General features: G+C 31.3%; 2 protein-coding genes across 3 annotated transcripts; one reads left to right on the top strand and one right to left on the bottom strand.

Moving 5' to 3' along the window:
* The first annotated feature begins 7,496 nt into the window (after positions 1-7,496).
* Positions 7,497-10,315, top strand: LOC105794970 (porphobilinogen deaminase, chloroplastic). Its single transcript, XM_012624379.2, has 5 exons — positions 7,497-7,887; positions 8,503-8,908; positions 9,214-9,420; positions 9,640-9,817; positions 9,946-10,315. Exons 1-5 carry the CDS (start codon positions 7,661-7,663, stop codon positions 10,056-10,058), a joined length of 1,131 nt encoding a protein of 376 aa, XP_012479833.1. The 5' UTR covers positions 7,497-7,660; the 3' UTR covers positions 10,059-10,315.
* A 317-nt stretch (positions 10,316-10,632) lies between these two features.
* On the bottom strand, positions 10,633-12,946 carry LOC105794969 (uncharacterized). 2 transcript variants are annotated; one of them, XM_012624377.2, is made up of 4 exons: positions 12,797-12,946; positions 12,601-12,695; positions 12,320-12,486; positions 10,633-11,627 (listed from the first exon to the last, which is right to left on the bottom strand). In XM_012624377.2, exons 1-4 carry the CDS (start codon positions 12,824-12,826, stop codon positions 10,891-10,893), a joined length of 1,029 nt encoding a protein of 342 aa, XP_012479831.1. In that variant the 5' UTR covers positions 12,827-12,946; the 3' UTR covers positions 10,633-10,890. The 2 variants fall into 2 exon arrangements, with proteins under 2 accessions (XP_012479831.1, XP_012479832.1); XM_012624378.2 differs by having other exon boundaries at positions 12,425-12,486.
* Positions 12,947-13,618: the final 672 nt, after the last annotated feature.

Genomic DNA, 13,618 nt, shown 5'->3' with positions numbered 1-13,618 from the left:
CCAATCTTCTTTTAATGAGGTGTGATTGGGTCCCTCGAAAAGTGATTATTTATTAAAACAACAATTTTGGTCTACAAGATTCAGAAAAACGGGTTCGGGAGTCGGTTACGTACGAGGAAGGATTAGCACCCTCGTAACGCTCAAAATTGGTACCTAGTTAATTAATTAGTGTCTTAGTGTCGAGAATTGAAAACTTTGAAGAGATTCAAAATACGATCCTTGTAAAAAAAACTTGTATAAATCAAATTACATGTTAAGACCCTTTCATTTCGGAGAGAGAAAATGTCATACCCAATGAGTTAGGGCATGATATTTCACATTCTAAAAAATGAGCTTGTCATAAAAAAAAAAACTCATGCAATAAAATTCAAAAGGATATTCAATTGTTTAAGTCAGATGAAGAAATCGTAGTCCAATGCATTAGGGCACAATTTCTCAAAATTCCAAATATTGAATATTGTCTTTATTATTTTTTAGAAAAATCCTCATCTCGAGAAAACATGTCATATCCAATGCGTTAGGACACAACTTATCGAATTCTCGATATGTGAATAAATGCCAAAAAATTATTTATTTAAAAAGATATTCAACTATCTCGGGTTTAGAAAATAAATCATGTCCCGTAAGTTGGAACGTGATCTTTTGTTAAATCCCGAGATCATAAAAATTTGCTAAAAAAATTCGTGTATTTAGATTTATTGAGAAAGTCGAAACCCCGTAAATTAGGGTACAACCTTTCAAATCTCAATATACGAAATGTCATTTATTTAGAATAAATGAAACACGATGTTGTGATAAAAAGAATGCAGAAACAAATTACATTGTTGATATGCATAACAAAACAATAATGAATACGATAGTGTAAAAATAATAAGAGCAATAGTAACAAAAATAAGAAAAATAAAAAGGCAAATCAATAACATACAAAATAACAAGTATATAAGCAAATAAAAGTAAAACATTCTTATGAAATATTAATGAAAACGTAAATAAATAAGTAAATAGAAAATGAATAAAATTATAAAATGTAAAAAGATATATGTATGTATGTATATATATAAAATATAAAATATAAAAATATATACAAGTATGTATATATACATATATATGTATATAAGAATTATGAAATATAAAAAATATAAAAGTATGTGTATATACATGTTTATAAAAATTAGAAATACGTACGTATGTATATATCATAAAAATGTAAGCATATATATATATATATATATTTGAAGTTATAAAATATAAAGGACATATATATGTATGTATATGTATGAGTTATAAAATATATATATATGTATATGTATATATATATTATAAAACTTATGTATGTACATATGAATTTTAAAATTATAAAACATAAAGGATGTATATGTATGTACGTACGAATTGTAAAATATGTGCGTATTTATATATATTATAAAATATATGTATATATATAATAAAACTTGAATTAAAAGGTATACATAAGTACCTGATAATAATAATAATAATAATAATAATAATAATAATAATAATAATAATAACAGTGTAACAACCCGACTCGTGTTCGTCGCCGGATTAGAGTTACGAGGCATTACCGATCAAAACCCAACTCGAATTTTTTTTATACTAACTCAACCACAAAATTTCCTCCCATAAATATATATATTTATATATTTAAGCACATAATTAATTAAAATCAAACATGCATCGTTAATCAAATTACATATACCAACTATGTTTCAAAATTCAACCATATCATTATCATTTACCTAATCAAAATTTGATATAATTCAAATTCTTAAAACATTTCCAAACATTTATTTGTACACATTTATTTCATTTCATTTTACTAACTATATTACATATTATAATTTAGATAATCTACCTTGTTTGGATAGCTCTTATACATCAATTTGAACAGCAATTATATACCAAATTAATTAAACAACATTTATACACCAAAATTTGGACAGCTTATATATAACAAATGGGCAGCATATACATACCAAATTTAACACCACTTTTACACCAAAATTTAACAGCATATATACAGCAAATAGGCAACATATATATACCAAATTTAACACCACTTTACACCAAAATTTAACAGCATAGATATACAACAATTAGGCAGCATATACATACCAAATTGAGCAATATTTTTACACCAAAATTGAACAGTATATATATATATATATATATATATATATATATATATATAACAAATGGGCAGCATATACATAATACATCATATACATCTAATACACATATTATTTTCAAATAGGCTTAAATATAACTAATTTATACAACTATTAACAAATATGCTAAACACATCACACTTCCATATATATAACTGAAATTTGCATAAGCTTAAACATCATATACATATACTAAATAGATCAAAAACATAAAACCAAGCTTAACCAAAATGAGTAAGTCATTTTCGCATGGCTCATATTCACATATCCCAAACTTAAACATATTAACTAGACTACACATGCCATAGGTTCAAATTCATAATTTATAAAATACCAAAGACGGTCGATAGTGTGATAGACTATGCTGACGATCCCCGAGCTCGTAACGCGACTCCAAAATCTATAAAACAGAGGTAAACAAATACAAACACACATTAAGCTATTAAAGCTTAATAAGTCATAAGCAAAATTCACACACACACACACACACATATATATATATATATATATTAATACTTATTCCATCATTAAATTAAATAAAACAAATATCCTAATATTTTGTACCATATAACACTTGAATAAAGATCACATTGTATTTCCATATAAACAAACCATATGGCCAAATACACATAAATATTTAGTAAAGCCTAATATTCAATAAATCATTATGCCAAAACATGCTTATACTCAAATGGTTAACTCATACTCTATATTTCATTTGAAACTATTACAACTTAAAATAATCAACTTACCTTGTCACCAATTAAGCAAATGGCTATCACATACCTGAATTATTTATCTTTCGTAACACATTTATTTGCTTTTACTATTGCTCTCATAAGATTTGTAGAACATAGAGCCTTGTATAAAACACCGGCATAAAGCCTACTAGGCACAAAGCCCGATACATTTCACCGGCACAAAGCCTGCTAGACATAAGGTCTGATATAATTCACTGGCACTGAGCTTGCTAGGCATAAAGCCTGATATAATTCACCGGCATAAAGCCTGCTAGGCATAAAGCCTGAACTTAAAAAATCGGTCTTTCACATAATTCACATCTAAATTAAATCATTCTCGGAATATACTCAATTCACAATATTACATTCGGCCATACCTTATAAGACTTCAAATAATTCATTTCAATGCATAAAAAATTGTATATATATCATAGTTAGTTCAACATTTAAATGCTTATTGATTTACCTCGGATATCGTCGGCTGCTAAATCGGCAACTCAACCACTTTTGTCTTTCCCCGATCCAAATCTGATTTCTTTAATTCTTGATCTAAACATATTCAAATTAAGCTTATTTAAACACCATTCTATTCAATTTAGCCTAAAAACACATGAATGGGTAAATTACAATTTTTCCCCTAACATTTCACACTTTTTACAATTTAATCCTTTTTGCTCAAAACTCAAAATACACAAAATTTGACTACACTCCTTAAGGGCCGAATATTCCTAGTGTCCATAAAACTCCATATTATTAATTTATTTAGCATTTTAGTCCCTTAAAAATTTATTTTCACAATTTAACCCTAATTACTCAATTTCACCAAAAATTCTAAAACAAAACATGTTAATCTAACAAATATATTTCATATTTCACCTACTAACATCATAAAATTCAAACATTCATCAATGGCACATTCCAAAATCATCCACAATTCACAAAATTAATACATGGATTTTGAAGTATTCAAAGCAACGATCTCAAAAACATAAAAATTATCAAAAACCGAAACAATTTCATACCTTAATCAAGCTAGAAAAGTGTCGAATCCCTAATAAGCTTTAATGGTTTTCTTCTTTGTTCATTTCGGCTATGAAAGATGATCAAAAGACCATTTTTTTTATGTTTTAACATAACATATATTATTTATTTGTTATTTTGCTTATTTAACCTTTATTAATTAATTTAATAAACATATAATATAAGGGTAATGTTGACTATTGCCACCCACTATCTTATTTTTGGTCTTATTGCACCTTTAAACCTCTCATTTAAAAAGACAACAATAATTAGGCACTTTCATATTTAACCACTAAATTTTTATTTTACGCGATTAAGCCCTTTTCTCAAATTAAGCACTTAAACAATAAAATTAATTCACGAAACTTTCACATATGTAAAGTCACACATAATAAACACGAATAAAAATATTAAAATATTTTCAGAGACTGGATGTGTGGTCCCGAAACCCTTCGTTCGATTTGGGCTAAAATCGATTTACAAAAAATATTAAAATAATTAATTTAGTAATAGAATAATTAAAATAACAAACGGAGGATTAAAATGAAACTAGACAAAATTTTAGGGCAGATTAGTAACAAATAGGAGAAAAAGGACCAAAATGATATGCGTGACAATTAACGAGGCCCAAATAGGAATAAAACCCAAATCCGAACATGCGTCATTCACTGGAGGGTCAGCATACGAAGGACTAAATTGAAAGGGAACTAAAATTATGTGGTAAAATAGAAAAACAAAAAAAGGGCAAAATCGAAAACCAAGAAAGAAGTGGAAGGACTCGCCGAGCAAATATCCCATTAGCAAGGAAACACGCAGATCTGATCTCCGGGTTGGGTCACATGCTGGTCGTCCCCCTAAACGACGTCATTTTGGGGCCTGGAGCTATGCCCCAAAACGGCGCCGTTTTATACACCTATATAAGTCCAAATGTTTTTAAAAAATTCATTTTCTACCTTATTCTTCAAAAAAAATTCAGAAAACACTCTCAGCTCCTCTCCCCCTCTCTGGGCACTAGCCAGAATCAAACCATCACCGCCATGTCGGCCATTGGCGCGGTGTCATTGCACTGCAATGGGAGTCTAAAAACTTCTTTTTCTCCGATCGACCTTAGCCCCGGGCACTCAAGAACGGCGAAAAGGTAAAAAAACTTCCTTTTTCTTTTGTTATTTAATATTTCGAAAATAAAAAAATAATAAAAAAAACAAAACAAAAATAAAAATAAGAAAACAACCTTTGAATCTTTGCTCTTTTTTCTGAACCATTTTCTTTTATTATTTTCCAAAAAAATCCCCCCAGATTACATTGAATTTGTGGCTTTTATAGCCAAATGCATATTTGCTTCTTTTTTTTATCATTGCTTCTCTGCTATTTGTGCTGCTGTTGCGTATTTTTTTCATGTTTGCAGGTCTTGACGGAGCAAGTGGGCAGGTGGCAGAGCAAGTGGCGGTGGGTGATGTCAGAGGTGGCAGAGGCAGAATGTGGCGCCAGAAGCTAGGAACCCCTAGGTGCGGCGCACCTAGGGTTTGACAGTGTTGTTTCTGATTTGATTTTTTTGGGCTAGGTTTAGATAGTTGGGCCTGTGCATTTGGGCTTCGGGTTTGGGTTTAATCTTGTTGGGCTGGGTGTAATTGTGTTGTTGGGCCCGAGCATAAATTGGTTATTACACTTTTATTTTTTAACTATTTTTTTACTAAATAACTAAATGTGAAATTGTCACGTTTCATCATACTATTGGTCGTCAACATCAAGTCAACTAAATAAATTGATTTATTCAATTATATAAGATCCATATTTTAAATTAATTTTTAAACTAAAGTGTTAGTATCATACTAATCAAATCCCTCCATCAATCTAATGTTAACTTGAAGTTTGAATAGACCCAGTTTGTTCACAATTGAGTTGATGGAATCAACATTTGTTTAAGTGTGCGTAGATATTTTGAAACAAACTAGTTTATCGATAACAAATTTAATGCAATTGTTCCCGATGTTTGATTTGGTGGCTAACACCTAATGATGGGGTTTGGTTCTGTGATGCTTGTGTTTGTTGTGTCGAATTTTCATTAGATCATATGGATAAGTGGTCGTACCATTTCATTGTTTTCTATTTTCTATGTGTTTATTCTGTTGTACTAAGATTTTATTATTATTATCCTACTTATTGTTGAATAAGTTAGATCATCGATTCTTAGTTTGACTGGTTCAATCGGTCAATCTGATTTTAATTAAATAAATTATTAAAAAATCATAGGAAGTTTAAAAATATTTTTTTTTAAATCAATTCAACGGTTTTGATTTGGTTCAATAGATTCATTCAAAAATCAGTTCAACCTTTTGTTCAAATCAATATACTGATTTGTTCCGGTTCAACTAGTTTGATCAACCAGTCTAATTTCAACAACCATCGAATTTACAAATCAATGAAATATCATTTCGAACAAAAAAGGGTAAACTACACTCAAGGTCACTAATTTACGTTTTAGTTACTCAATTTTTAAAAGTTACAAAATATTCACTAAATTATTCAAAAGTTTTCATTTAAATCACTAAACTATTTGAAAGTTTTTATTTAAGTCACTAGGCTATTAAGTTTTTTTTTTTTAAAGTTCGGCTAGGTAGCTCTAAGCAATAATTCGACGATTGGTATAGTGGATCAATACCCATTGACAAGTAAAAGAACATACCTTGGATCTAAGTTGATTTGGCTGTCAACATCAGAGATCGAAGAAGAAACATGTTTAGATTTTAGTTTACAATTTGAATTTGATGTATTAAAGAAATGATAATATAATTTAAGAGTAATTTTTTTATCGAATCATATTCATACCATCCACACGACCATATAGATTTGTTTAAATTTGATCCAATTAATTTAAATACATTTCAATCTAACCTTTAATGTGTAAGTGAAAGTTTAACAAAAAATTTGTTTAGTACGATATTGATTCATTGAGACTTCAGATAAAAGCGAATTTAAACGGATTGAAATTTGGAGATTAATTAATATTAGCATAATAATAAATTTAGCTCTCAACATTTACAATTTTTTAAAAATTTGGCCCTTAGTTTTTTAGCTACATTTAACTATTAACCTTTAAAAAGAGTCAAATTATTTTTCTTTTAACGAAATGATGTTTGAAATGTTTTTATAATAATTTTGACGTTGCAACCCTCATAACAATACATATTATTTCATGCTGACATAATATTATTTGTTTTACATGTCACGTCAATAATTAATTTAAAATTATAAAATATTTACAAATAAAAAACTAAAAAAAGCATAAATTAGAAGTGGATTATAATCTGAGTTGTCATGTTTAAAAATTTAATGTTTTAGTCATTATTACCATTAAAAACATTAAATTGACTTTCTCTGAAAATTGATGTTAAATTTGACTATTTTTAAAAGGTTGAAAATTAAATTGATAAAAAAATATAAATTTTAGGATTAAATTTATCGATTAATTTTTAAGCTTAGGCGAAGCTAGGATAGGCGGCCGTAGGGGATCAAAACCATTGTAATCCTAATATCCTATCCAGTATCTGCTCTCACCCAACTCAACTCAACTCAACTCTTTTTTCTTTTAATATAACAGACAAATAACAAACAACAGTCCCTTCAAAGCCAATTCAATCTTTCCCTTTTGCTTTCAACTTCTTCTTCTCCTCCTCCTCCTCTCTCCCTCCCTTCTATCGAATTCTCAAGCTTCCAATGGAGACGTTAGCTTCTTCTTCTCTTTGTACGACCCACGGCGGCGGCGCTGGTGGCGGATTACTCAATTTTTGTGGCGGTGGCTCCGTCTCTGTTCTTGGCTTCCCCCTTCAACATCTCAAGATTCAATCCCTTCCCGATTCGAAGAAAAAGCAGGGTTTTGGGGTCATAAAAGCTTCTGTTGCTAAGACAGAAGTTGCACTTGTCAGAATAGGCACTAGAGGAAGGTATGGTCTTTGACTTTTGCCTTTGTCATGAAATCTGAATTTATATTGCTTAGTAATGTGGATCATTGGTGCCCTTGGTTGTTGAACTATGATGGGTTTGAATTATAGTACTGGAAAGTGATCTTAAGTTCTAATGGTTTTTGGGTTTAATTTGGTATACATGTAAAATCTGGCTCTGATTTTGCTTATTCTGTAAATTAATATTCAGATTTGCGTTTTCTTAAATATATAGTCTTATAAATGCATGCTTCCTCCTTAAATTTCAATCTGATGTGTAAATGTAGGCTCGATTCTGATTCATTCCCTTAGTCATTGAGGTTTTTGTTATTGATGAACAATTGCCAGTTTAAAATACTTGGCGAGTGAATTGATATAGCCTGTCTTTCATTGGGCTAAAATATATGATTTTGAGATCACTAGAATTCATTTCCGGGAAAATTTCATGACAATTTAGGGACTTGCTTGTAGAAGAAATGTACTTTTCTCAATTATTTCATACTAATGTGTGACCTTGGATAACCATGGTACTTTTTTATCCATCAGTTCTAACTTGATTACGGGTCTTTCCTCTTGAATTTCTTCTGGCTGTTTACACCTTTTCCATGTGTAGGACAGCCCATTAGCACTCGCGCAAGCTCACGAGACACGTGACAAGCTCATGGCTTCCCATCCGGAACTAGCTGAAGAAGGGGCTATCAAAATTGTTGTAATAAAAACAACTGGTGATAAAATACTGAGTCAGCCACTTGCAGATATTGGTGGAAAGGGCTTGTTCACAAAAGAAATAGATGAGGCTTTGATAAATGGTGATATTGACATTGCTGTCCACTCAATGAAAGACGTTCCTACTTATTTACCGGAGAAGACAATTCTACCATGCAACCTTCCGCGTGAGGATGTTCGTGATGCATTTATATCCTTGAGTGCATCTTCCTTGGCTGAACTACCTGCTGGGAGTGTTATTGGCACTGCATCTCTAAGAAGAAAGTCACAAATACTCTACAGATATCCATCACTCAAGGCAAGTTACTTTGCTATGTCATGATATTATATTTGTAGATGAATTAGCAGAGTCATTTACAAGACTATTTGTTGGACTATAACTTTTCATCTGTGGGTGGTCTTATATCAGGTCACTGACCATTGACTTGAAATGTAAATCTAACTGTTTCTAAATAGTAGGAGTTACCGGTTCTGCATTGAATTTAAAATTCCATTGTTGCAGCTGTAATGAACAGAGCATACTGTCTTAGAATTCAAACATACAGAATTGCTCCGTTATTTCTCTATTTTGAATTAGTTATAACTTTCTATGCAATTTTGTAGGTGGAGGATAATTTCCGGGGCAATGTACAGACACGATTAAGAAAACTTAATGAAGGAGTGGTCCAAGCAACTTTATTGGCATTAGCTGGACTTAGACGCTTGAGCATGACTGAAAATGTTACTTCTGTTCTTCCAATTCATGAAATGCTTCCAGCTGTTGCGCAGGGGGCTATTGGAATTGCATGTCGAAGCAATGATGAAAAAATGGTATGTTTTACTTTTGTTGGTTTGGAATTTGGATGCTCATATAAAGTATCATTGTAGACAACAGAATAAGCGCTGGATGTCTCTGTGAATTGAAGTTTCTCCATTGATTTATGTGTTCCATATCTGATGTAATCTTGACAAATTTTATTTGTATCCTTGAAAACTATTTTGATCTCCTATTGCTTTTCTACCATTGATTTGGTTGGTTCTGATATATAGGCTAATTACCTAGCTTCATTAAATCACGAGGAAACACGATTGGCAGTTACATGTGAGAGGGCCTTTCTAGAGACATTGGACGGATCTTGCCGTACTCCAATCGCTGGCTATGCTTCAAAAGACGAGGATGGTAATTGCATATTTAAAGGATTGGTAGCTTCTCCCGATGGAACACGTGGTATGATCATCACACTCTTATCATTTCTAGATTTTCTAAACTTATAAATAACTTCATCTTCCTATGAGAATGCTTGTTTCTTTCTCCTTTTAACTCTATCATTTCTTCTCCATATATATACATTTCAGTGCTTGAAACATCTAGAAAAGGTCCATATGCTTTTGAAGACATGGTTATGATGGGGAAGGATGCTGGCAAAGAACTCCTTTCTAGGGCAGGTCCAGGCTTCTTTGATTTTTGAGTAATTTAAGAATAATGAGGGCTAAAAGTTGAAAGCCCAAGGCTTCTGGTTTAACTTTTAGGGTTTGTGTCCATCAATCTTCATTCATTCTCTTGAGCCTTTGATTGTTGTAATTCCGGGTTAGCTATTGTATGATTAATTCTCAACTAGATCATTTTTTTTGATGAGTTGTGATAGAAGGTTAGAATTTTTTTTTAACTCTATTGTAATTGTATTATCCTTTTTTTTTAAGTGAATGATTTAACCCTTTATTATAAGTATTAATAATCACATTATTATATCATTTTCACATTAAAACTTTACATTTTTATTAATACAAGTATAGTACAATAAATAAGTAATAAAATATATTTTCTAAATAATTAATTAACAATCGAACTAAATTAATGCTACAATAGATATTTAAGCAAGAGGAGCATTTATAATAGCAAAAAAATATAAAAACCATATAAATTTATAATTGAACAAATAGTTACCCTTAATAAATTGATTTTTTTTATGCAACATTAGAGGTAAAGGGTATTCAAACTCGTACCAAATGAGTCCCTAATCATCACTTGATGCAATAAGTTAATTATTAGCTTTCACTCAAAAAGATCAGAGTTTCATTCAATGTAAAACAATGACAAGAAACATAGTTTTATTACATTCAATGTCTGAACTCAGTCATTTTCAGTCTGAATGTATACCAAAAAAAAGGATTATTTCCCTCATTTTCTTTCATGACTATTTCATCCTAACTGAATGCATAGCATGTGTGTTACAATCTACACTGACTGGCCATAATTTTAGTTGTCAATACCTTTGCTCTATGAATGTAGCTCCATCTCTTTCAATCCTCGTCTTTGTCCACAGAATAATACCATAATGGTCTTTGCAACAGCACTTCTTCATCACAGAGTGCTTTAGTAGCCACCAAAACAAGAGTCTTCAAAACAGGACCATCTGAGTCCGAGTCATCTAACCAACTATTTCTTGAACTCCCTCTAAACCAAGAGCTGCCTAATCTCCTCACTTTTTGTTCTTCTGCATTACCAAATGATATGTTTGGAATATAAATTCTCAAGTCTTTTTCAGTCAGTGGGAAGTCATAAGGGCAAACCATCACATTTGGCACAGTTTCTTCAGTAGGGTGATTGGCGAAATGGGCAAACGCTAAAGGGTTTCTACACTCCAAAGCATTGTTTTCCAAAGCCTTACCAAGCATTGTCTCATCCGTGTCGGGCCCCGTATCTTGCATTGTTGAGCTATCCCATATTTCACGTGTTTCACCCCCATATCCCCAAGGTTGAGCATCGATGACAATCCCATCATATCTTGTGATCAAATATCTGTTTCGAGCATCAACTCTAGGGTATCCAGGAATATATCGGTAATAAGATGGAGTGTATATAACACCAGGGTAAATGGCAATTACAGCACCAACATTAGCTTCACCATTCAAATACAAACCTTGGCTGGCTTCATTGTGGGGTATTTGAGATGGTTTGACATCAAGCGAGTAGCCAATGGAATCCTTCAACCTCAGTGAGAGTTCAGCACGTTTTATTGGTCTTGTCATGGGAACAGCTGCACTGAAAAATCGCCAATAGTTAGGACTGAGAAAGAAATTATCAGAGGCAGGGTCTTCCATTCATCTCTAGTGTATTACTTATGCAAAGTAAAAACTAGAGAGAAAAAGCATATATGACTAAAAAAAAAGTCGAACAATGGATCAAATGATCCATATTCCAACTACTTCTTGCACTTATTTCATTCCCGTACAGATCTATGATAAGTTTAGCAACAAAATAAAGTTCAGTTAAACTGTCCATACTCCATATTATCATACATATAAAGGCAACCATCTTTTCAAAATAGCTAAAGTACATCAATGTTTAATGTAATTACTTTGCACATATAAAAATTATCTTATCTCCAAAGTAAAAAAGCATAGAAATGGTTCCTCTATGAGCATGCACTCCAATCTCATAACACAGTTAAGGCAGCCAAGCCAAAAATCCCATAGCAACCGAATCAAGTAACGAAGGCCTAAAACTAATTCACATTTAAGTTCCAAAACCAAAGTGATCGCATTAAATTGGCAATACAATAAGATGTAGACCATGACAAGCTAATACAAAAACAATGAAACCCCAATTTCCTTGACAATGTAATTTAATCAAACAATATAGTAAGAAAGCTGAGGGGCTTAAACATTTAAATATACCAAACATCCCATAGATGATTCATTAAACAAAATAAACTAGAAATTTACTCACCACTGCCAGGAAGAAGGATTTCATCCATAACAGTGCAAAAGTTTTTAATTTGAAAATGAACATTTTCCTGCACTTGCATTTGTTGGTCAGTAAAAGAGGCCTTACTAGCCATGTCGATAATCTCCTCGGCATCGGCCTCATCGGCATTCTTTCCTAGACGATTGTAACTACACATTGCACAAGCAACAATATCAAGCAATCAAAGAAGTCAAAGGGATTAGACACTAAAGCAATGATAATGAATGATAAAAAAGAAGTGTGGGTATTGAAGATCATCAAACCTGGTATACATGAAGAGGAGATTGATATCGTCTTCAAATTGGAGTTTCCTTCTGTACCTAGCAAAAGTGGGGCTTTTTGCAAGGATTCTAACAGCCTGGAATATCAATAGAAAAATGGGCAACTTTGAATCAACATTACCTAATTTTACAAATGAAAAAAATGATCGAGAAGAAAAAACAAAAAAACGGAACTTACATCTTGGAATTTGTTGAAAAGAAAAGCCATTTGAGCAAGCTAGCTGAAAACAAAACTCCCACTTAATGGTTTAATGCCCTTTGTTTTTCGATCAGAGACGCTATAGCTGAAGAAAGAAGAAAATGGGCAAGTCCTTCCTTTTACCAATATTTTGGGGCTCATGGTGCAGGCTTGTGCTTTGTTGGGGACGGGTTTTCAACTCAGATTCAAACGCCATAGCTTTTCAGATCCATTAAGAATGGATCAGCTATGTCATTGGCCCAAAGCTTTTACTCTCATTTTTCTTTTACGAAGTAACATTACTAAAAATACCCCTTAAATTATTTACCTTATTCAAACAAGTCCTTATACCATTTTTTTTAGTTAAATAAGTCCCTAACCCTTTAAATTTTGTTATCATTAAATATAATAATTCTTTTAATTAATTAAAATTTTTAATTCATATTAACATAGGTTTAGATCAACCTCGTAAGGTCGAGGCTTCGAAGGTCATGATATTATAAGTTCAAGTCTTTTATGTAAGTTTTTTTTTAACTTTGGATTTAAAATAATTTTTATAGATTTTATATAAAAATAGAAAAGATAAAAACATTTTCATAATATTTTTTTATTTAGTACAAAAAAGAATCTTTTTCTAATTGAGTTAATATGCAATTCAATGAAGAGCTTATGCATAGCATATATAAGATTTTTATAACATTCAAGATCGTGTTTATAATAATTTTATATCATTCAAGCTAATATATTAAATAAGTCATCGAATTTTTCCATTTTTTAGATAAGTCCTTATACCCAAATAAGGAATTTATATTCAAATAAGCC

Source organism: Gossypium raimondii, chromosome 3 (genome assembly GCF_025698545.1).
Source record: "Gossypium raimondii isolate GPD5lz chromosome 3, ASM2569854v1, whole genome shotgun sequence".
Lineage (NCBI taxonomy): Eukaryota > Viridiplantae > Streptophyta > Magnoliopsida > Malvales > Malvaceae > Gossypium > Gossypium raimondii.
The sequence above is the reverse complement of the archived record's forward strand: the minus strand, read 5'-3'. Positions and strand labels throughout refer to the sequence as shown.

Bases quoted from the DNA above. Each gene is read 5' to 3' on its own strand.
- LOC105794969 (XM_012624377.2), bottom strand. From the start codon at position 12,826: ATGGCTTTTCTTTTCAACAAATTCCAAGAT. The intron at 12,487-12,600 runs GTTTGATGATCT...TGCAATGTGTAG, and splicing joins CTCCTCTTCATGTATACCAG to TTACAATCGTCTAGGAAAGA. The intron at 11,628-12,319 runs GTGAGTAAATTT...TTTTCAGTGCAG, and splicing joins AATCCTTCTTCCTGGCAGTG to CTGTTCCCATGACAAGACCA.
- LOC105794970 (XM_012624379.2), top strand. From the start codon at position 7,661: ATGGAGACGTTAGCTTCTTCTTCTCTTTGTACGACCCACGGCGGCGGC. The intron at 7,888-8,502 runs GTATGGTCTTTG...TGTGTAGGACAG, and splicing joins AGAATAGGCACTAGAGGAAG to CCCATTAGCACTCGCGCAAG. The intron at 9,421-9,639 runs GTATGTTTTACT...TCTGATATATAG, and splicing joins GAAGCAATGATGAAAAAATG to GCTAATTACCTAGCTTCATT.